The 25,759-nt window shown below is 34.8% G+C and overlaps 1 protein-coding gene across 4 annotated transcripts in view; it reads right to left on the bottom strand.

Annotated features, from left to right (window-relative positions):
• The window catches only part of SPOCK3 (SPARC (osteonectin), cwcv and kazal like domains proteoglycan 3), a gene marked incomplete at both ends in the record, with an annotated part of 216,323 nt that overhangs the window by 62,331 nt on the left and 128,233 nt on the right, over window positions 1–25,759 (bottom strand). For 3 of the 4 annotated variants that reach the window (XM_082315461.1, XM_082315460.1, XM_082315463.1), the window contains 2 exons: window positions 392–506; window positions 23,103–23,229. In XM_082315461.1, coding sequence (XP_082171587.1) covers window positions 392–506; window positions 23,103–23,229 — 242 coding nt within the window. The remainder of the gene's footprint in view (window positions 1–391; window positions 507–23,102; window positions 23,230–25,759) is intronic. The other variant, XM_082315462.1, reaches the window with a different exon arrangement.

The raw sequence follows: 25,759 nt of genomic DNA on the forward strand, positions 1-25,759 counted from the left end.
CCATAGTTTAAGTGCAACTGCTTCCTCTTATGAGCAGTTTCCTTTTTTCTGTCACACTTCATTTTCTTGAATATTGAATTGAAAACACTGAGGAGAAGGGAATGAATTTTTTTTTGTCTTAAGTACAGCTACAAGCATCTCGAGCAGTATTAAAGTGTAAAAAAAGAACAACAATAACTCATACTACAATAGCTGCATTTGAAAAATACAGTGGTATTTTACTGTAGGCACAATTTCAAAACCCATAGCAAAGAAAACAATCTTGAATAAAATAAAGCTGGTTTTATTCAACAATAATCAGTGTTTGTGATCACTACTCTTCTGTGACCAAAATCTTATTTCCTTCTAGAAACAAGCTGTTAAAAATACCATACAAATTACCGTCACTCACCTCTCCTATCATTTCTGCCTGCATTTGTGGATTTGTCAAAAGGGCAAGGGCAACGTCCTTCGCATTTCACTGAGATTTGTTTTCCTGAGACACAGGCTTGATAGTCTAATTTGCACTGTAAGGAGAGAGAATGACTATCATTAATATAAACATCTTTTATAATAAAAATTATAGCTCTAAGTATTTTGAAGCTATCTTTCATGAAGTGCTTAAATCTTTGCAGACATAGGTGCTAGGAAAAAATTTTCTGCAATATATGCTACCTTTGTACTAAGAATTAGATCGGATACAGGTACAGAGTTTTTGTTCTTTAACCTGATTACAGCTTCAGGCTCAATTCAAGCATGAATGCACTTGTAATGTTAGACTGATTTGAATATGCATACTAAATGGAATTAGAGTGCATTGGTTTTATTAGTATTATAAGAGCAAATAAGCAAGGCAACAATATTCATTATTGATAGGAAGTGATTAAGAGTGAATTATTACAGAATTTATCAGTTAATTTCTACCTTTAAGATGACAGTATCCTAGTAAAAAGCAGTACGAAATAAAATGGAAAGCTGTGCCTGATGCAATTCTGCACAGTGAGTCTTTTCCAATGTAGAAACAGATTAATTTGTGTGGTTCTGATCGGTATACTTATAGCTCCATTTCAGAAACCATACAAAAAATTAACTAAATCTAACCAGGAAATGGAATTGTTTTTTCAAGCATATAAAAATAACATAGTTAAAGACCACATACATAGAAAATAGCACTATTGTTAACATTGTCATTCTTATTGAAAAGCTAAACTTTTGTTCCAAAAGAAAAGTTCTTGATATATAGATATTTCTGCAGGACGTTTTGCCAGTGTAATATCAGGAAAAACACAAACCAAAACAAAGGGGGGGGAGGGGCGAGAAAGTTAAGTATCTGCAAAGAGCTTTTTCAGAAAAGGAAAAGAAAGCAGGAAGATGGATATGGAGAACACTCATCTTTGAACAAAGGATGGAAGATGTCTCATTGGTCAGGTAAGGGATACATAACTTAGAAGTGTAGGAGTCAGAAAACCAGTTCAAGTAACAAATAAAAATATGGAGTGTTTTCTATGCATCAAAACACTTAGAAGAACAATCTCACTGGAATTTGTACCTTAAATTCCCTGACTCATCTTCTGTTTGGGTATCTAACTGCAGTTTAATGCAATTCCATTACACAATTATCAAGATTTCTGGCAAACCCTAAAGTTGAAGTCTCTCTCTCTCTCCTAAAAATGAGTAAGGGGTGGGAGCACTGTAGGTATGCAAGAATAAAAAAGCCTCCTGAAAGACTACACTTGAGGTTTCCACTAGTATGCAGATACAAGCACTGTGAATTTACATAACTTTATCAACCTTTCATGCAGTCAGACTTCTCGCCCTGTCACTCTGTCATGCAGTTCTCCACCTAGCACAAGCTGAACTGAATCACCATATTGAAATATACCTTTTTGCACCACTCCCAATACCAAAAAGATCACACATTAGAAGAGAGAGAAAATAATACCTCAAATTTTGTGTATTTACATAAAATCATCATTATAGTTCAGTTCTGAATGTGCTACATTTTGCCAAAAAGGCATGGTTAAAGGACAATGAGGCTAAAAGAATCTTTTAATTCCAACAAAAAAGAACAGATCTGCTCCAATTGAAAGCTATATGAATAGCACTAGTGTCTCAAAGGACGAGAAAATTGAAGCAAAGCAAACAGCTCTGCTTATGTTGACTATGAAACAACTGACTACCTTTTGTATCCCTGCACAATTATCCTGGCTGTACAGGAGAGTGCTTGCATTAGCCATGATGCCCACCAGACCTTTTTACAGACAGTGCATGACCTAACTCACATTTTAATACTCAAAAAAATCTTCAGCGTTAGTAGAATGTATCATAGCCTCAATTTAATACATATTTCTGTTGAAAAGAGGTATCTTCCCTTTTTTAAGATCTGAGAATTTTTATTGTTCAATCTTAGTAGCTTAACCAGTCAAACCTACAAATACCTGGGCTTTAGGCTTTGATTACTCCTGTTGGTGACTGAACTTAATGAGACCACCATTTAAAACTGGATGCATAAACCCATTTCAGGCTTGTTTTACTGAGAATAAGAATACAAAGAGTGTGAAAGAAAGGAATACTTTTTTTCCCCTGAAGATTTCTTCAATACTTTTCTTGAGAGATTATTCTTTTACAGCCACCAGTGCTTCTTTTTTATTTCATTTGAATGTTGCTGAAGAAACTAGTAAATACTTCGAAGTTGCTAACATAATAGGTATGAGTTGTGAGTTTAAAGAAAAATAAATCAAAAGGACTAAAGCTCTCTACTCAGTTCTATTTGCAAAAAACATTGCCCTTTTAAACATGAAGAAAAACTTAATGCCTGACACCTGCCACAGGCACCGATACCCGAGTTAGTGAGAGCAAGGTCAGCACATAACACTTCCAAATCAGTATTCCCATTCACAGTCATGCTAGAATTTTACACTCACTGAACTCATTTTAAGGACAGGCAGGCAGCAGAGATAGATCTCTTGTCTCCAGAAACAAAGCAAAATCATGGTGCTTGCATAAGTCAGAAATGAATCAATAGGCTGTTCTGACAAATTCATATCACAGCAGCTAATGACACCAGGAATATAACTCTGGTTCAAACCTCCTGTCCTTCTTCCCCAAATTAACAACGCACTGGGATATTGCAAATGCATCTCAGCTAAACAAAGATGGGTCAGACTTCCCTCAACATTAGTCTCAAACTGGTAGAAGAGCAAGCAATATACCTGAAAAACTCCATAGAAAAAGAAATCTGTGGCATACAGAATATAAGGACACGATCAGAAGTAGTGGTATAAAGGAGAGGTAGTGTTGGGAACAGTGATAAAATCATTTGTTTTGTGCAGAAAATATCTGAATGGTTAAAACAGCAGAAAAATACATGAACTATTATGTATAACAATAAAATGATTTCAATTTATTAGGCTTTATTAGTGACTTTTTTATATGGGGAAAACGTGCCATGAAATTTGCAAGAAACTCATCTGTTGGATTTCACAATATTCCTTACTTATATTGGTTTTTATAAACTATTAACTGCTTGTGCTACTTTCATCACAACCCCTTATATACATGAAAAAATACCATTTTACTTCTGAATATATCTAGCTTTTTATCTTCTGATTTGGATTCCCCTTTCCTCTTAGCATATCAGTTTTCCACACAGGAGTTTCACCATGTCTCATTTGTATGTCTGATTCTAAGGATGCTTCAACTGTTTGAATTTTCACACGTTTTGTTTCAAGGCAGAATAGGTATTTCTGACTTCAGAGCAATATCCTGCACAGTGCTTAAAAAAAGAAACATTTCAATACAAAGAATATGTACCATGTCAGGGTCTCTTGGCAATATATTTCAGGATGAAAAATTCCTCATTTCTGTACTGTCAAGTTTCCCATAGAAAAATGCAATTTGTTTACTCATATTCTGCCTGTTTGAAAACCTGTTCAGTCTTAAATGGGCCCAACATTCTTTAACCTTTGCCCAAAGTAGTTATTTAGTGAACCAGAGACAAGCAATTAAAATCTGTGGGAAGAACATCAAAGAACATGTCACCTTTAGACATGACTCTTGCAGCTTTACTGTTATTACAGTAAAGATAGGAACAGTTGTATTTCTGGAACAACTACTACAGTGTATGTTATTTTGATATATATGAGCTCTGCTCTTGGAACTACTGTTACAGAGTTGGAAAGATTAAATGACAGTAATATATTTCTGCCACCTTCCATTCCAAAGTAGCTACCTGTCAAAGGCTGCCAAACAGATTTCTCTATATTCTACATATAAAGAGCCTACTTTTGCCCCAAAATGGAAAAAACCCACCTACTTTTCCGTGGCAAAATAATGCAAAAAATGAAAATACAAGGAAAAAAAACCCTATTATTTTTCTGTGCATTTGATTGGCATGAATAAAAGGACAGGATACACTTTAATTATCCCATTAAGTTCAAAACGATCCCAACCTCCCTTGTATTTGGAAACCAAGTTCCAGGTAAATATCATACATTTCCATATATACATGTTTACCTTTAGAAAATCCCCAAAGCATCCTCCTGTGACCAACTGACCTAATTTTTCAAGTGTGAATGACAGTATGCATGTCATGAATATAAGGGGAGGACACTGATAAAACCTGTGACTTGAGAAAACTTTCTGATGACTTCAAGTACACAGGAAACCTCTACAGAAAGGAGCAATGTGTCAGCACAAGTATCACACATACAGAGGTAAAGTCTCTATGTTGAACAAAAAAGAATATACAGAGAATATTTATACAGTCTAGAAGTTCTCAAGTTAGTTGAATTTGATATTTATATCCTTGAACACTTGAAGAACTGGCAGACCAAACTTACAGCCATTAAGAAACTGTGAAAGACATAAGATGTACTATTAAACTGGAAATGAATGAAAGATGAAGAAAATAAATAAGGAAAGAAAAGATTATCTCAGAAATTATAGAAAAAACAGCTTTTAAGTTTGATTTCTGGGCACCTAGAAGAAGAAAGGCGATGGGGCATGCTATAGAGTTCTATCAGGCAAATCATAATAGAGCTTGTTTCATTTTATGGAAGAACTTCTAGAAAGCAGAGAGAGATTAGATTGCAAGTACCTTGATTTTACCAAGGCTTGTCACACTCTTTTACATTGCAGCCTTGTAAGCCATACTGGGAAGTATGCTATTTGTGCACTCATATTGTAAGATGAGTACAAAACTAGTTGAAAGTAATCCTCAGAGAGTGGCAATCAACAGCTCACCATTAAAATGGAAGGCTACACTGAGTGGACTTTTGCAAGGATAAGTCACAACCCTAGAACTATTCTGACTTTTCATTAATGGCTTGGAAGATTAAATAAAAGATATCCTATTAAACATGGAAGAGGCTGGAATAACTTTAGAAGATAGGAATATAATAAAAATACTAATGTTATTGAAATAGGCTAAAAATATAATGTAATTTTACATATATATATATATATAAATAAAAACCTGCTATGTTCTACTCTTAGGTAGGCATAATAATCACATTGAAAATACAAGCTATGGAACAACTGGCTAGACATCCATTCCAAAGGAAAAATAAAAAACTAGTAATCATTATGAACAACTGAATGGTGTTTACAAACATTACCATACCAGGATATATAAACAGGACTGCAACCTACAAATAATTCCACACAGCTCTGGCAGCACTTAAAATAGAGTACCCTGTCCACCTTTGTGACAAGGTTTCAAACGAGACAGGAATTAATTGCAAAAAGTCCAAAAAAGAGTTACAGGAATGACCAGAGGCCTAGAAAATGAAGTCACCAAGAAACAGGCTGAAGAAGCGGTGATGTTCAGTCTTGAGAAAAGAGGATTCACATATCAGCTGTCAAATAGGTAAAAGGCATCTGAAAGATATCTGAAAAGAATACCATGACAAATGTTACAGGAAATAATTGGCTTAAATTGCTGCAGAAAAGTTTCAGATTAGATACTAGGAAGACTTCCTAATAGTAAGGGTAGTGAAGTATTAAAATAAATTGTTGCAGAAGTTTATTGAATCTTAATCATTGTCTTTAAAACCAGGATGAGATAAGTCTGTCAGGAACAACACCTGTGTAGTTTATCTTGCTTTGAGAAAATGGGTAGACCAGATGGCATCAAGCTTATTCAATGAGGAAGTACAGGATAGTCCTGCTCTGGGAATGAACCAGTGTCATGAGACTATTGCTTGCATAAATCTTGTTCATTTGCTGGAGAGATTGAAAGATGTGTAATGAATGAACTAGGGAGACTGCATGAAAGAAAAAGAAAAAGAAAAAAAATGTTTATGCTGGTCCATGGATAACTAACTTCAGCAAAATTCTGTTTGGTACTGAGTGTATTTGTGCTCTCCTGAGCTCTTGAAAACTTGAGATCTGATTTGGGAACATGCTAAATATTTTTAAATAAACTAAAACAAAAATGATTTGAACATATAAATGCCTTGCAATGTGAAACATGAAAAAAAACAATCCTTTAACTGGACATCCAAATCTCACTAAAAATTTTTTTGCTTCCATCTATCTGCAGAACCATCTTCTACCTGTAAAACAACACTCTCGTATCACACATAGGGACTCTGTGTGAGACAGTGTAAATTAGTTACTATTTGCAGACTTTTCAAAATCTACAGGGAATAAAGACATATTAAAGCAGATGAAGAATTTAGTTTAACTGTGCGGCTACTGCATAATAAAAGACATAAGACTGTACTGAACAGTGCAAAGAAAACAAATTACTGATTAGATACAAGAGAGGTATGTCCATTCTGTGTGTTAAGTGCATGAAGAGCCCTGTGGAAGAAACGGCAACAGAATTAAGTTAAGATTGCATTATATGTCTACCCAAAAAGAAAGACAAACAGTGCTTGTGCAACATTGACATTTCCCAGCATTTTATCAATTGGCTTTTTCTCACAGACTTAATTCTGTCCCATTTTGAGAATGCTACTACCTCAGTGGCAAGATAATATATTTTTCCACAATAGAACTGTCTTGCCCGGAATATCTAATGGTTTTTAACCAAATTAACTGGAGCTAAGTAATGAGTATATACGCCATTTCTCTGGCAAGGAAGGAACAGAAGCTCATGCACTAGGTATCTTCAGGTGCAGCCTGCAGATATTCCCTCCCATTCTTCCTTTCCTTCACCTTACACATACTGGACAGCTGGAGGCAGATCTGGTACACCCCTACAGTATACAAGTCAGCAGAAGTTAGCTGCCAGGGCATTCACTTGGATCTCCAACGTGTACTACGTCCATTATGTGCTTCAAGCCACAGCAACACTGCTATTAGCCCTTGATATTGAAAGACTGAAGTTAGGTGAAATACATCAGCACACCCTTTTCTACCACATAAACATAACCACAGTTACCAGATGAAGTGTGAATTGAATGTGAATTAAAGTCTTTTAGAAATTTTCATGTGCTGAAGTATACGATGCTTACAGAAATGCTTTCTAGAACACCATCACATTTAATGCCAAGCATTTAGTAAATTACTTTTTAGACAACCAATAACTAATACTTATGCAACTGTAAAAATTGTTTCATCTTTGAAAGGTAACTGTCACCTTTAATTGTACCTTATCTGAATAATGAGAGCTCTGTAGAGGTCCATGACTTTTTTTGTGCATTTAAAATTAAACAGGACATGCTATCTAATTCTAAGAAAAAATACACTGATGAATAATTAAATTCAGATTCACCTCATAATTATTAGTTCATATGCTATAAATAGTTCATTTGAATATATACAACCATATAGGGGAAAAGTTAATAGTTTTTTTTTTCTTATTATTACAAACTGTGATCATGGATAACGATTCTGACACTAGCCAGTGAGAGAGAAGAGAATAAAAGGCCCTACTGCTGACTCCTCGACTCTTTCACACCCTTGTTCACTCAGCTCTAACCAAACCTTCCGGTGTACAGAAGAGGAGAATAAGTGATCTAGTGCAGGTGAAACTGGGAATATCAGTAGGCACTGGAGAATTCCAAAATCTTACCACCATAGTCTACAAGTTGTACACCACAGCCTTCTGCATCTCTGCCTACCAACTGAATATTCACAGGTCAAGCAGAGAAACCTAGCTGTTATAGTACAAACAAATAGAATGGCTGAGAGAAGAGAATTTGGAATATCCTCTCAAATTTATGAATTCCTACCAAAAAGCTCACAGTTCTTCCTTCTCTGCCTATTTTCTAGATGATCAGCAATGGGCGGTTAGGAGATTATTGTATGATGCAATCAACAGGATCTCTGAGAAAAGCTCTTTGCTAGAGTACCACAAAGATAGATGCTGAAGAGAATGAAGTGTTAAATATTTCTTCCAGTATCACCATAGGTCATATTGGTAAAAATCTCTCCCGTAGAACTCCACATTCATGCATCAATACAGATCTCTCTTTTCTCCCCATTTTTAGAACCTGGTATCTCTGACAGTTGAACAGACTTTGATTACCAGTACTCAGTACCACATGCTTTCAACTTCATTTCATGCTATTTTGCTTATCCACGTTCCCCATTTTCTCACTTTATCCCCATTTCACAGAGCTTACATACATTGCCCTACTGAAACTTTTGCTTTTACTGTACTTTGTGCAAATTGTTACGTGAAATTATGGCTTCAGATTTGACTCTCCTAAAGTAAAATATGTAAGAAACTACAACATACTTTAACTGGGTTGGTGATTCCTGTCACCAATGATGGGGGCAGGGTGGACAGAGTGAGTATTGATCAGGTTATGTTCCAGGTCCAATTCAACACAGAGCATGACTTGATATAGAACACGGAAGAGGTAAAGGACTACTTGACACCAGGGGCCAGACAACAGCTGGTACTGCTTCTTTGTGCAGTGGTGTCACTTGAGGTTGGCTTACAATGGAGGTGAAAACAAGGCCAGAGTTAGTGATGTTAATGTGGTAAACCTATTTTTGAAATTATTATGGCATTTTATAATTCTTTACAAAAAGCAGCCAAGAAGGCACAAGCAGTTGCAATATAGAATTTTTAACTAAAACCAGCTAGACGTAATGCCAAAATACCACATTTTCAACTAATTTAAGCTTTAGAAACTAAAAATTAATGTGCAAATTTATCTACGAAGTGTCATTCAGATCTACAGATGCCTTTTTGTCCCGTCAGAAACCTGTTAATCATGTGTATTACCTACCCAAACAACAGGAGTTTGGGTAAAAAGCTTTTCAGCAAACAAGTATTGTTATTTCAAATAAAAATAACATTTAAAAAATACTAACCTTAAAGACATGAAACTAGCATTTTGACCAGAGAACAAAAGGAAACGTGCCTATTGAACCAAGACCCTGAGCAAAGAAAATCTTTTGTGGTTGAAAGAGAACTGATGATACATTGTTTATAAAGCTATGAACTAGAGAAAGCAATTTACATGACAAAATGAAAATCTGTATGCACAGTTTCCTTCCTGTTCACCTCTATAGCTCTTGCCTGTTTTCTTCAGCACTCTGCAGTGCAATGGCATAAAAAGAAAAGCCTGAAACCAGGTCAACTAGCTATTCAATCTTTTTCAGACACCCTAGAAAACATATTAAGTCACAGAAACATGCAGATAGGTGCCTACTGGGATTATTTAAGTTAGACACCTACCTGTCTTTGCTTTCGTACTCAGAGGCTTTTAGAGACACATGCTGCTTAGGAGCTTCTGAAAGTGTTTCTAAGGACCTATCTGCTTTTTAAATCAGCCATCTGAATTTTTAGGCACCTACTCAGTTTGGCAAATATATACCCCACCATCTTATTCTATACATTTCGCAAACACGTAAACTAATATTTTATACCATCAAATGAGAACGTGAAGCTTAATTACTCCTATATGACAAAACCCTGTGATATCCCTACTTAAAACATACTATTTCCAGTAAATTAATAAGTATTAATAATAATGCTTCTAGTATTTTTTCTGTAAAATAATGTAACAGATTACCTCATATCCAAATTAATATTTCAATATTCCTTGAAGACAATAAATTCTGTAAAAAACAAGATATTTTAAATATAAAAAATATAAAAATAATATTAAGAAAGTGTTTTTTTTTAAAAAAAAAACTGATTAACAAAAGGGGTAAAAGTATATAACCATATTACTCTTACCTATATTATTCCTTCTGATCTTGGCTTATTCCAAAATTACAAACACTTATGCAGTTTGCAAATACACTAACAGCTTAATGTATGCATGCCTAATATAAATAATTCCTCTTTCTGACATATAGATGCCTATGCTTAAGTCTATAAATTCTGGCTCTCGTTCAGAGCTCTTGCCCGTATAGTCTATACTTCAGCACTTCATCAGGCTCCTTGTTTCAAACTTCATCATTTTTAGCAGACCCAAGCTACAGATGCACAGAACGTTACTCAACATGGTACGTATATGAGATGCTTGGTGTACCTCATTGCTGGCACTTACAGTTTTGTAATTTGGAAAAAATTTCTTGAGAGATACAGAAAAAGGAATATTGCACAGAAAAAACTAACTTTATATTTTTCAAGTTCCCACTTCAAATTTGAAAATTAATATTCAGAGAAAAATTGAAAATGTGAGCAAAAGCATTCAATTCTCCTAAACCATCATCTTAAAAACAGCTGACTATTTTGGTTCAAAAATCAGCCAAGACAGATCTTCACTGATTTTCAGCTGACATGCAAATTTCTGAGTAAAGACAATGGTAAAATAAAAGTAATGGCAAAGCTATAAAGCCTGAGAATAAGACACAAATGGCTTGTAAAAGCATGGAATTTTCTGTTAAAAGAATCTGCTTATTCCTTATTAACATGCATTATCACTGTGTTTTTAATGTGATATGGTTTCCTAAACCATGCTGGCTGATTGCATTACTAATTAAACAAGTTCAATTTATCTAATTATATCTAAGTTGAAATATTTATAAAGTTATGTGTGAGCTAAAATAGCATCTAAAGGGCGTGCTCATTAGTCTTCAATTACAGGAAAAATAATGAAAGTAGTAAAAGCAATGTGCACGGACCTAGCTAGTCCATGCTGGGTTATCCCGTCCAAGTTTCTAAAACATTTAAACTATACCATGTCAATTGGAGAAAAAAAAAAGCAAGCAGAAAGCAAAAAAAGAAATTCTGTATAGTTACTTACATTTAGGTGAAACCTCTGTCAGCGCACTACAGAATCACCCCTTGGATCAGAAGTTAGACACACCTAGGCACTCTCAGTTTTCTTACTTTCACATTGCCTCTACAGCTCTCTACTCTGTTTTTTCGCCCATCTAAAAATGTACGCTAAAATTCATTTGAACTCAAAGGACTAGATTTTATTTATTAAACAGTGCAAAACAAAAGGCTACATGTGCTGCCACTGAGGGAAATGTTTATGAAATTCTACATTTATAATGGCTTTCATCCTGTCAGGGAAGAAACATGCTGTTGTGCAAGTGGGAGTTAATATTCCAAAGCATGGCTGTTTTCCCCTAGATTACATTTATCTCTTCTTGAACTTGTGTAGAGACATGCAGAACTGTGCTTCAATCTTCCTACTTTTTGATGTTAGTACTTAATTTCTAAAATATACAAAATATTTCCCTGTTCTGTGTCAAACACATATGGATTAAAATCAGGAAAACAAAAAGCCAAGTCTTCATACATCATATTCTGAATGAAGAGTGGCAAACTGCTACAAAAACTCTTATTTTTTCTCTTCCAGTAAGCCCATGGCAGTCTACGATGCTTCATTTTTTTTCCTGAAACTTTGCTATGATTCACAGGATCTACCTCTAATACTCAGTCATATTTCTCAGATCCCTGTCTCTCTCTCAGTTCTCATCAATATCTAGATCTGTTCTTTCTGGACTTAAGTTATTTTACTTTCATACTTTTTTTCTTGTTTACTCCAGGTCTCATCCAAGAGTACGTTTGTTAAGAAATACTTGGTTTCACTTTGATCTCAAGATTAATGTAGAAAAACAAGCAAGCAAGCAGAGTGAGTAGGAATGTCTTAACTTGTGGAAGAAAGGTCTATTATTATTTGCTTCTTGTAAATTTAGCAGAAAGCAGATGGCTTAAAAGTCATTGGACATATAAATAAACAGTTTGGACAGTTCTTCTCTTTGCTAGAAATGACTGAAGTTAGGACAGAACGCAAGCACATCCCTGAAGAAAACTGATGAAGGCAAAAAGAAGGTAGACTTCCTGAGGGACTCCATATTCTCAGGAGAACCTTAAGGATTTTGTTTGAGAGCTGACTAAAACATTTTGAGTATTTCTGAATATCAACTATTCATTTCTTCAAGGTTTTTTTCTTCTGTGTTTTTTGAGTTGTTTTTGCTGTCGTTTTTTGAGTTGTTTTTGATTTTGTGGTTTGTTCTTTTATTTTTTTTTTCCCCCAAGAGGGAGGGTGAGAGGTGTATATTAATGTTTCAAAGAGTCTTGAAGTGAACAGGAGCTTCACAGCAATACCCAGTGTTGTAAAATTCACACAAGCCAGAAACTTCTGGACATGTGTTTCCATATATGGCTTTGGATATTTAAAGTGACATGATTTTGGGAGGGAAGTGAATGTGGTTACCAGGCACCACATTAGAAAACTTGAATCCCAGAGAGCTTTCTGTGGTTCGATTGAAGAACTGTATTATTTTACAGCCATAAACTTAATATGCCTGAGCGGTGATAACATGTATTTGTTTAGTATCACAATGCTGAATGCTAAATGTCTTATTAAAGCCCATTAAATAAGATTAGTATGCATATAACAGAAGACTACACAAACATCATCCCCCTTTCAATAATAATTTAAAAATTCTAAATTACAGATGTATTCTAAGCAGAGAATCTTAAGTATAAAAAAACATAGCATACTGGTATTAGAGCATCAGAAATACTGAAAACTTGAAGGAATATTCAAACAATCCTGATATGTCTGAATTTGTTTTCACTGAAATATCAACATAGTAATTGGTTCATGTTTACACTATTTCATTGTGAGCTTCTCAAAATTACAAATAAAAAAATAAGAAACCCAGAAGATGATTCTTTAATGTTACAGATGTTTTACCTCTGACATCTGCTAAATTACTAGGACTGAAAAATTAGAAAATTACTTTTCCTTTTTTCTGGGACAGCATAATTAGTTTATAGCACTGCTGGTCTAGATTTCTGTTATGGTGTCTGATGTTACTACTTGAAACTTCACAGTATTTCAGTTTCTTGCTAGGTGCAAGTGTTATCTACATGAGCAGTGTGTAAGAATATTTTTTTTAGAAGCTAAACACTTTGTTCTGTTTGACTACTAAATTTAATTGCAAGTTCTAGAAAATTTTCATTTCAATAATTACATTTTTTCTAGTAATTTTCACTTCGTTTGCAGTTCTGTAGCTTTTCAAATGCTTACTATTCTGTTAATTGCTAAAGAAAACCAAAATGGCTAAGTAACGTTAAGTATACCTTCTTTTGTGTCTGCTACATCTATGCTGTTCCAGAACTCTTCTTAAAGGGAAAAATAGAATTAATTTCGAAGAAAATTAGAGATTCAGAAAAAGAGAAAGAAATTAGAGCCAATAGATATTTATTATAACTCTCTATAACACATGGTACATGGAACAGGCTGTTTTAAAGCAACAAAATGATCCATGGGTCCACTGCTACTTGATAAGCATATATTTAAATTCTACTATGACTAAGAGAAGACAAGGAGACACATTCAAGGAAAAAAAACACAAGGTCCCATGGTTCAGTGCACTGGGAAACGATGTCTGGTTTAAATACACGTGTCAAAACAAACGGTGCATCAGAATTAAGAGAAAATAGCAGAGGGGAAAAAAAAAAAGATAACTACGAGGCATTTAAGCTAGATTTTTGGCCTTTTTTTTTTTTTTTTAAGGTACCATTGTGTAGCTACATATTTTATCCTACAGGATAAATTTAGGAAAATGATCCCTTTTAAGGACTTAAACTTACTGACTTCCATGGCATGTTGGTGATAGGGAGAAAAAGAGAAACTGCTTTCTGAAAAAAAATATATCTACATATATATTATACATATATACATATCATATATCTACAGCAAAATGAGAAAAGTCTTTGCTGTTACATTTTCTTCCATTTCTTCACATATCTGGAGTGCCCGCCTTGTGTACGAGGACAATTTAGGTGGCCAGGTCTCTCCCCTGCCCCTGGGACACGGTTAAGAATTTTCCAAGGAGAACGGAATGACATGCCCAGAGTGGGATGTAAGGCTGTCAGAGACACGAGAACAGAAATGCACCGCTAAACTTCTTCCTTTCTAAGTAAGTGCTTACATGTATTTTCCATACCATCTCCTACACTGGCACACTCTTTGGGGTTGTCTTTCAGGGAATTATTACTGAAATATTGAAATGTTTTCACTAGGCTAAGACCTGAGCCAGTTTTCTTTTTGCCATTTGCCACTTTCAATCTCATCTTCTTTAATCCCATTCTTATCACAGATTGTCTGCTACTAACTCTCAAAATTTGTTCCCTAGGTTGACATCATCTTGTTTAATGCCCACTGTCTTTAATCACTCTCTCTTCCTTTATAAAAAGGTTCTTTTCCATTAAAAAAAAAAAAAAAAAATGCCCAAAAGCCTCCCAAGATCATAAAAATCCTCTTATCCCACCTAACTGCCTCTCCAATTACTACCCTTTTCATCCTCCACTCCACTGAAACCATGCTCACTAATGAGCTTCTGCAGGGTAAAGCTAAGACAATCTTCTCTTGATCCCCTTCTTGCAACCAACACAGCTCATCACTATCTTCTCCACTGTTTCCTCAGGTGCCTTAATGTTTCAAACAGCTACACAAACTTAAGAACATTATTTATTGTCTCTTAATGCTACAGACCCATCTTTCTATTGGTTTCTTTTCAGAACTGTTGTCCGCTCCCCACTATCACTCCAGAAGCATAACTATGCCAGTGGCAGCTTCTGTGTTCAGCCCCTATGCATTTCTGCCTGCATATGTTGTTGATACATCCTCCTGGAAAAGAATTCTTGTGCCAAAATGATCCTGATTATTTTAGCTATAATTCTAGTTACATTTTAAATTTAATTTTCACTTCGTTTGCAGTTCTGTAGCTTTTCAAATGCTTACTATTCTGTTAATTGCTAAAGAAAACCAAAATGGCTAAGTAACGTTAAGTATACCTTCTTTTGTGTCTGCTACATCTATGCTGTTCCAGAACTCTTCTTAAAGGGAAAAATAGAATTAATTTCGAAGAAAATTAGAGATTCAGAAAAAGAGAAAGAAATTAGAGCCAATAGATATTTATTATAACTCTCTATAACACATGGTACATGGAACAGGCTGTTTTAAAGCAACAAAATGATCCATGGGTCCACTGCTACTTGATAAGCATATATTTAAATTCTACTATGACTAAGAGAAGACAAGGAGACACATTCAAGGAAAAAAAACACAAGGTCCCATGGTTCAGTGCACTGGGAAACGATGTCTGGTTTAAATACACGTGTCAAAACAAACGGTGCATCAGAATTAAGAGAAAATAGCAGAGGGGAAAAAAAAAAAGATAACTACGAGGCATTTAAGCTAGATTTTTGGCCTTTTTTTTTTTTTTTTAAGGTACCATTGTGTAGCTACATATTTTATCCTACAGGATAAATTTAGGAAAATGATCCCTTTTAAGGACTTAAACTTACTGACTTCCATGGCATGTTGGTGATAGGGAGAAAAAGAGAAACTGCTTTCTGAAAAAAAATATATCTACATATATATTATACATATATACATATCATATATCTACAGCAAAATGAGAAAAGTCTTTGCTGTTACATTTTCTTCCATTTCTTCACATATCTGGAGTGCCCGCCTTGTGTACGAGGACAATTTAGGTGGCCAGGTCTCTCCCCTGCCCCTGGGACACGGTTAAGAATTTTCCAAGGAGAACGGAATGACATGCCCAGAGTGGGATGTAAGGCTGTCAGAGACACGAGAACAGAAATGCACCGCTAAACTTCTTCCTTTCTAAGTAAGTGCTTACATGTATTTTCCATACCATCTCCTACACTGGCACACTCTTTGGGGTTGTCTTTCAGGGAATTATTACTGAAATATTGAAATGTTTTCACTAGGCTAAGACCTGAGCCAGTTTTCTTTTTGCCATTTGCCACTTTCAATCTCATCTTCTTTAATCCCATTCTTATCACAGATTGTCTGCTACTAACTCTCAAAATTTGTTCCCTAGGTTGACATCATCTTGTTTAATGCCCACTGTCTTTAATCACTCTCTCTTCCTTTATAAAAAGGTTCTTTTCCATTAAAAAAAAAAAAAAAAAATGCCCAAAAGCCTCCCAAGATCATAAAAATCCTCTTATCCCACCTAACTGCCTCTCCAATTACTACCCTTTTCATCCTCCACTCCACTGAAACCATGCTCACTAATGAGCTTCTGCAGGGTAAAGCTAAGACAATCTTCTCTTGATCCCCTTCTTGCAACCAACACAGCTCATCACTATCTTCTCCACTGTTTCCTCAGGTGCCTTAATGTTTCAAACAGCTACACAAACTTAAGAACATTATTTATTGTCTCTTAATGCTACAGACCCATCTTTCTATTGGTTTCTTTTCAGAACTGTTGTCCGCTCCCCACTATCACTCCAGAAGCATAACTATGCCAGTGGCAGCTTCTGTGTTCAGCCCCTATGCATTTCTGCCTGCATATGTTGTTGATACATCCTCCTGGAAAAGAATTCTTGTGCCAAAATGATCCTGATTATTTTAGCTATAATTCTAGTTACATTTTAAATATTATATTCAAAAGATTAACTTCTGCTGGTTAAAGCTACCATTTGGAGCAAGACTGTTCTTTAATCCCCAGATAAGTATGGATGTCTCTAATGCAACCTAACAGTTTAAGAAATCTGAAGAAACCTGTCTTCTCAACTTCACTTTAAATAATTTGATTTTTCTTGTTTTACTGGCTGTCCTGTTTGACAGTTAACATACAAATTCAGATTTTCACGAATAGGTTCTGAATCTAAGTTCTTTCTACATTCATTATTTTGTATCAGTATGCTGCTGCTGTGATATGAGAGACATTTAATAAATGCTGACACTTGTTTCACTTTCTCCTATTTGTCTTATTCTTTTTTTTGTCCTTCCAGCCTAGACTGTTTCTAATCTAGAGATAACCTAGCAATGTTTTAAAAAACAATGTAAAAGCATTACACAGATGAAGGTGTACGAAAACGTTTTCCAGTCCATAAAGTAGCATTTTTTAAATTTTTATTGAAATCTTAAAGTTTATGCAAATTTTAATGTAAATCTAATATGTAATTTTATGTTAAACAAACACAGTATTCTGGAAATGAAAAAAGGGAACCAAATTGAATTCTTGTTAGTATAAATATGTCACCCTAGTCTAAGAAACACTGAGCTGCTCAGAATTTCAAAATATTGAAGGTTCTATAAAGTAATTTACCATCGAAGCTACCACCTCCATTCTCTACAGCTTTAGCAGCTATTTATTCCAAATGCAGTTGATAAAAAGAGATCAGTTATAAATAATTTGGAATTTTTAGTACATCAGCCTATTTGGAAAACTGGATTAAGTAAAGTGAGTCACCCTTTTGACGTTACTCTGCCTTTTTTTGAATACCACATCTTATCAATTTAAAGGTTCCAGATAAAATTTCAGGCATTACTGGCAAAACCCATTGATGGCAGAATCTGGAAAACAAGACAACCTCATTTCCTGATTTTTTTATTATTAGTCTTTTTTAAGCATTTAAACAATAAACAGAGTCTTCAGTATTTCTGTAAAGATCACTTTATCCTGATGAAGTATAGTCCATGGATCAATCAATCAAGATACCTTTTTATTTCACTGACTACTGGTCAGTCTCATTCAAGAAAGGTTTGTTTGGGGTTTTTTGTTTCGGGGTTTTTTTTGGCAGGGAGAGAGGGTGGGATGGGAGGAGGGCTGGGCATGGTTTGTGTTTTTTTGGTGTGTTTGGTTGGGTTTTTTTTCCCATTTGCCAACAATTTTGTTTTATTTGCCAACGTACCACAGCCACAAACCCTTCGTTGTAACAGTCCAACGTAGATTTGGTCTTTAGGCAGCTTTAAAGTTACCCACTTGAACAGGGTGATTTTGGCTGGGTCTTCCTTGGAACTGGATAGACATGAATCTTAACTTTGAGAGGCCCCTTTTGACAAAACCTACTTTAATTAGAAAAACAAATTACAAGTATCCTACTTTCTGGTGCTGGCAGAGCACCTGGAAGAAGCTGGTTCTTCCAGCTGCAAGAATATGGACCAGCATGCTGTCAAATAATTTATTTCAGAGACATTACCTTATTTTTTTACTAAGGATGACAAGCAATGATTTAGCCTTATTATTTTTGGCTACATTTCAACTGACAGTTAAGTCTACAGCAGATTGCTTAATAACAAAGCAGATAAAAAACAAAAGGCGTAGTGGATTAGCCCGATTTACAAAGTAAGACTGACATACAGTGAATCAGGTTTGTGAAAATTACTTTCATTTACTATTACAAAATAGATAGATCAGATATTTCAACATTCTAATCTCTCATGATCCCTCACAAGATAACAATCTGGTGTAATTTGAATAAATAATCCTAGACATTACGGAAACTGAATACTTATGGTTTTAGTGCAATCTTTTCTGAAGTAGAAAGGAACTGTCAACAGCTCAGGCATGTGTCCTGAAAACTCACAATAAGCTAATAAATAAATAATTTTAAATCCATTTAACTTTTATAATAGGACAATGTTTAAAATAACATCAAAGATTAAAAATGTTGATACTTATTTTCTATGCTTCCTCCAAACAAGCTGTCTTATACCAAACACACTGCTAAGAGACACAGATTTTTAAGTAAAAGTCTTAAACACCTGAAATGAATAAAAGCAGCAATGATTTTAAAAAGAATAATGTTAAATATGAGATGCCTTGATAATAAAAATCTAGGCGTTTAGGTTAATGTAAAATTATAAACAAAATTTGGATAAAGTAAGAAACCAGTACCAAACTCCCCCCTCCACACACAGTGTGATTTTATCCACTGGCTCTCTTTCACCCTTCTAATGAGAAAGGAATCATAATTTGGGAGACTGAAGAAAGTATTTGAATATTAAAAAAATCTGAATCCACATACCTATTTATCTGTAAAGTATACCAAGAATTCATATCCTTTTTTTCTGACTGTTTGCTTTTCTATAACTTTTCCATCTAAGTCTGAGAAGCTAGTTTAGACCTATTATTTTTGAAAAACATGATTTTTATTGCTATTTATACCCACAGGGATGTCATCAATCACATGAAGTCTTCACAGGTAGGAGAAAAATATTTCATAAAAAATTCACTGTCAATATGAAACCAACTTGAGCAAATTGTTGCTAACAATAAAACTGATCTAGGACTTACTGCCAAGATGATTCTGGAATAAAATCATGGAGAAATGGGCGTATTCTAAAGATAAATTTATTTCTGTGGTTTTTTTTTTTCCTTTCAAAACACTCAAAACATGTTCATTGATCTTATTTAAGGTTATGTTTTGTTATAGCAGGACTACTTGTCGACCATGTTCAACCTAAGAGAGAAAATTTCAGCCTATTATACCAAACACCAGAGCTGTAATTAAAATATGCAAAAACCACTCAAAAGACAACTCATCTGATGTGTAACCATATTTTTTACCCTAGTGGCCATTTTTCAGAAGGCCCAGTTATAATATAATACAGTATGGGAGAACTGTTCCAACAGAAGCATTCAAGCCTGAGCATCATCTTCTCATCCACAGTTACACCGGCTTTACTATATGCATGCTGGAGAGCACTGAGTTGCATCCTCGGGTAAAATAAGGCAGGAGGTGGGTTGCTGCCACAAAACACCCCATCTGAACTGCACTCTATGTCCTTTTTATTTCCCTATTAATCTCAGGAAAGATGAAGCTGGAAACAGGCTGCAAAAGGTGCCATGGCAGCAGTGACTGCATTTTCCCTGAAGAATAGATGCGGTGCCAAATATATAGGGGTACCAAAGCCCTGTGCTACAGTACTGCTTGAGAATTCCTAGAGTTAAAATCAATAATGCACTTTCAAGTGCCAAAGTTTAGAGGAATACATAAGGCAAAACTAGACTAATGAAGTGTAAAACACATGCAGTATTATTTAAAGGCTGTTAACTAAAAATTGTTTGCAACACCACCCTGGTAAGGAAACGGCAGGATCTCTTTATACTGCATTTCTTCTCACACAATAATTAATGTTCACTTTTATTACTCAATGTTTCAGCAAGTAATATTTTTATTTCCACATTCTTGTAATGCTAATAATGAATATCTTACACCTGCTACTTTTCTTTTACACTGAGTGCATGTGACTAATTGTGGGCTGAGAACACAGTAAACCTAACCTGGCCTGCTAAAATGAATGGGAAACAAAACATCCTTACCTGACTCTGGATAAGCTCAATTTAGAAGTTAACCTTTCTTTCTACATTGTCTACCCATTATATATTTTTTTTTCCCCAAAGCAAAACACATGTATGAAATATCTATAGTTGCATAATTTAATACAAACATTTCCATGGGCTTGGCCTGAAAAGGGAGGGCATATTCCCAAAGTAGCATCCATCCAATAACTGCCAGCTGCCTAGATGTGTTCTACAACACTATTACTATTTACTGACTTGTTTTCAGAAAATGTATTATACAATTTGCCACAGCCATTGACAAATGCATTCTAAATGCAAGAAAACTGCTATATAAACTCCTACTGGAGCTTGACAACACAATGAAACTAAACTTTGCCTGGAGTGAAGGAACACAAATATTCGTCTTTATGTCAATTTTTAGAATGACTGCTCCTGAAATAACCTTGCAAGGACCTATATTTCGATGGAACTGAACCATGGAATATGAAATCATAACATTATCAAAAAGAAATACAAATAAATATTTATAGACTAATACAGATCTTCTGTGGTCATTAACTTTTTTTAGCATTTTGCTGCCATAAACTTAGATTTGAAATCTACCATTACAAGGTAGTGAAAGACAAAACAAAAACCCTGCAAAAGCTCTCTGATGCTACATTACTTCTGCATTATATGCACGTAAAGGACAGAGGCTGGATAATGTACCACTGCACTGACTGCAGCTCTGATAATGCACTGGAATGGAAGAAAAGTATATCTATTTAATCCACTCATTTCTCAACATTCTGTTTCAGAAGCACACCCTCACCTTTAACACATGAACTGATGTAAAAATATCTCATCATTATTTATAGACTTCTGTACATCTATTTCAGACGAAAGCATGAAAGGCCATAATGGTCACTTCTGCGTATAGGACTATTCAGAATACAGCATTTCTGTATGACAATATAGGAAATAAGCAATGAAGTTAAAACTGGCTGTGAAACTTATATATATTATATATTTTCATTAGGAAGAATGTAGGGAGATATTGTAATGGATGAAGTATACAGTATTAAATAAAAAAAAAAAAAAATTGCTCATTCAGTTATCTACCTTGTCGATTTAAACTGCAAAATCGCAGAGACTACCATCTTTTTTTATATCTATGTGCAGGCTAGGCTTGAGGCTTAAAGGCTGACTGAAACTTCACATGGCGCAGCGAAAGAAATGCTAAGTGACAGTATCATCTAATGTCTAGTACGATGCAAGCCCATTTCAAGCTCTTGATAAAACATAGACAGGAGATTACTGTGAATGAAAATAAGAATATTTTCAAATACCTAAATTAAAACTTTAAGTCATATCGTCACTGCAAAGGAATTATTTTTCTGCTATTCATGTGTAGGGCCTCAGATATCCTGACGTAAAAAGTGATAAATTTTTTTTATTTTTTATTTTTTTAAAGGAAAATTAAGGTTCTTGACCAGTTCCCTATAACTAAATATTCAGTTTGTAGGCAAAACATTTTCTAAAGTTAAGATTTAGGATTGCATAAGAATTAAGGTTGAGGAAGCACTAGTTATATTCTGATGCTTTTATTTTATCATGAAGAAAATATCCTTGCAGAGTATACTTAGTGTTCAATCCAATAGCCAGTCACTCCTGGAAACTCTAATCCTTTTTTGTAAAATTGAGACGTAGTTTGGGATTGCAGTAGAAAAACAAAAGAAAATGCAAATACAGTAAATACTAACTCTGGAATCTGTAAATACTGGGAAAAATCTTAAAAATATTTTGCTTAAAATGCTATATGGAAATTTTTAATTTGTAAGTAATGAACACAGAGCTTCTGCATCTCCGTCAGTTTAATCCAGAACAATCAGCATTATTTGTATTACTATATTAGTCTTGAAGCACTGGATATTATCTACTACTAGTGGAAGGACATGGTGTCAGAATGACAGAATACAGTAGCTCCTCTTGCACTACTGAATTGCATGCCGTTTCTGACAAAAATGGGTTCATCAAGAGCACGTGTTTGTTTCTCCTAGAGAGGACTCAGATGTTAACATTGGCCGAACATTCTTCTACTGGAAGTTTTAGGAGAGGATGCTAAACAAATTGATTTTTTTTCCAGCATTATGAAGTTCCTCCATCTCCCAAGTTTCACCTGATGATTATGGTCTTAAAATACATAAAATTCTGTTGCAAGGAAAGAAATGGAACAATTATTTACATTATTACATTTTTATCTGGGTACGTTACCTCTATGCCTAGGTGCTTGCAATGTGAAGCATCCCCTCAGTGGTCAACTGGAAAATCTGACTTAACATGTTTATCCTACCCTAAACTGGGGATACACAACAGTTTTTTCCTTATTCAAAACCCTGCCTTGGTGTTTGTTGCAGATAGACTTAACCTGAAACTCCTCTATATTGTGGAGCACTCTTACACTGTGCTGCTTTGGATACTACTGTTTCATGCTGCTTAAGATTTGCTACTGTTTTGCTTTTTTGTCTTACGATATACTAGAATTGATGTAGGTTGCAGTCTGTAATATATATTTTAGTCAAAACACATAAATGTTGATTTGTGTTACAATACAGTATTTTATTTTCCAAGAGCTGGAATTGACGGGAACAATGAAAGAATAATTTAGTTCTTTATTTAATTCTTACCTGAGAAGAATATGTGTGACCATCTGATCCACAAACAGGATTGGTATAAACTACTGGACACTGCTTGCAGTTTGATGAAATGGGACCACCCCTCCACTGTTTATGGCCTAAACCAGCCTCTTTCATACTGTAAGTAAACAAAAAGTATGTAATTCTGATAAGCAGTAGTAAAAATAGAACATATTCAGGGTATTTTAATGAGCCTTTACAAATAGTAAGCCATACATAATTTCAGCCATAAAGTTTTCTTCTAAGAGCTGCCACAATCTTTGTTATGCACTCGCTCACCTTCATACATTACTCACTGTAGTGATACTTGATACCTGTGTATTATTTCACTAAGACATCTTAGTAGAACAAGATGATTAAGATGATGCTTTGGTGACTGTTACACTTATTGATTAGTGAAAGATGTCTGACTTGTGTGGTATGTACTCTTTTTGTTGTTATTAAACAGTATGAATGGAGCTGTTGTATTAATACTGGTGCTTAAGGAGGTAACATTTAAGTATTATAAAATGATATCATAAATACTTCTGTAGAAACAGGTAGGTGGTCCTTCAGAGTACTGTTTGCCCGACTTTGACCACTGCCTTTCACAGCTTACATTTCTTAAAATTCAGACTGAAGCACTCAATATAAAGTTCAAAGAAAAAAAAAGGTAATCCACTGGAGCACAGAATTGATCTCCATAAGTGTGTATGTGTATGTGTATACAAACAGGTAGATATAGCCAGATGGATCATTTTAACACAGAAAAAAGCTACACTGGGTCAGACTAAAAGTCTAAAATAAGTTACTGATGCTTCCTTAGAATACTTTCCTAGACTTCAGTGAATTTGTAGCATATGGCCATCCTCAAACATGTTGTCTCTTTGTAGCTTTGAATTAATTTTTATTTCATTAATTTTTCCCATTGCTTTTTGCAACTATGAAAGCATTTAGCAGCCATTATATCCTGAAACATCTAGTTTATGAGAGTTGCCTGATTTATAGACTGACCTACAATATGCTTTGTCCATTAATGGCTTCCATGTAAATAATAAAATAGAACAATAACGCATGATTTTTATATTGTGTTTTCTGCTTGGAATCTTAAAGAGGAATCTAAAAATTATTATGCTTAGAATACAGCAATGACTCATCAGGACACTCAAGTAGTAAATATTCAAACTTACAAAAAGAAAATCAAGAGCAGAACTCTTTCAGCTTGGTTCACCTACAGATAATCAAGAATTATTTTGCTAGTTAGTCATGTATCATTGTTTGAGAAGAACTTGTCTGGACCAATAAAAAGAAATTAAATTAGAGAAAATAAACTCCTCATCCTCTGGTTTTATGATGTGCAGAGTACAAGGCTAAAAGCACACACCTAACAGTAAACTGGTGATGATCAAAACCAAAACCTCATTTCTCAGCTATACTAATGTTTTTATGCTATTCATAATGTTGGCTGTAAATGTAGTCTTTAAGGAGAAGAAAAAAAACCATGTAAGTTATAGAAGTTTACATTCAGATTACGTTTTGTGGCTAAATTTTGAACTGCACAGACTTTTTTACAGTGTAAACGGGGATCTGACATGTTATACAAAGAAATTATCAGCTACTGCTGAAAAAGCCAGTAATAGCTTAAAATGCATGTAGCATAATGAGTAGTAAAATATCCATACAGGAAGTTTTTATGTCCATCAAGAAGCACAGAAAAAGGAAACAATTCAAACATGCCACTAATTAATAATAAATAACAATTCTTTATGCTGAGGTGCATCATTTGAAGACTAAGTACAAACCATTTCACTTCTATTATAGTAAAGAAAAGCAAAGTTGAACTCTATCTTTGTTTTTGTATAACATATAGTAATAATCTGGCTATTGCTGCTCCTCTCACTCAACTTAAGAGTTTTCCAATCATCCACACGAGCTCCAGTATAATTAGATTATTTAGATGGCTGCATCTTTCTCTTACTACTTGTTACTTTTACAGCTCACAATTTTCCAGAAGTGCCCCAGTAGCCTGAGGTTACTGACAGGACCAGAGTCCCAACTATCAACCTGATGCAATTTCTTTTTATCCGAGATACAGTAAATTTAAAACACTGCATAAATCAATCGCAACAGTTCCAGACATCAACAGGGAGCAAAAAACACAAATTGGAAGCAGGATTTGTGAGACACACAGGGGCTGTTGGGTGTAGATGATGTAGATGATAACTAACATATAAAAGAAAGGACTAGTGGTGGTTACAGGGCTTTAGCACATCTGCACCCTTGTACATGCCCTCAATGAAGTTTAAAGACAAGAAAAGATGTTGGGGGAGGGTGGGGGGTGGAGAAAAAAGCCCTTTTAAATGGAGGAAAACAGATAAGTAAAATCATCTAAAGGAAGGAAAAAAGAATGATGTGTCTCAGGAAGGACCACAACAGGTGGTAGACACTACAACAAGCTCAGAACACAGAAATTGTAGGTCTGTGACAACCAGTGGAAAGGTATGAAGAAAATGGAAAATATTTTATGTAGTCAGATAGATTACCTTCTCTTAACTAACCTCTGCTTTGTTAGGCTTTTAAAATGCAGCCTGTCCCAGGGTACTCAATTTAGGGTGAAGAGAGACAAGTTTCCTGTTATACACAAAACTCACCTGAGACCTTCAGCAAAT

Source organism: Platalea leucorodia (genome assembly GCF_965183815.1).
Source record: "Platalea leucorodia genome assembly, chromosome: 6".
In the NCBI taxonomy this organism is placed as follows: Eukaryota; Metazoa; Chordata; class Aves; order Pelecaniformes; family Threskiornithidae; genus Platalea; species Platalea leucorodia.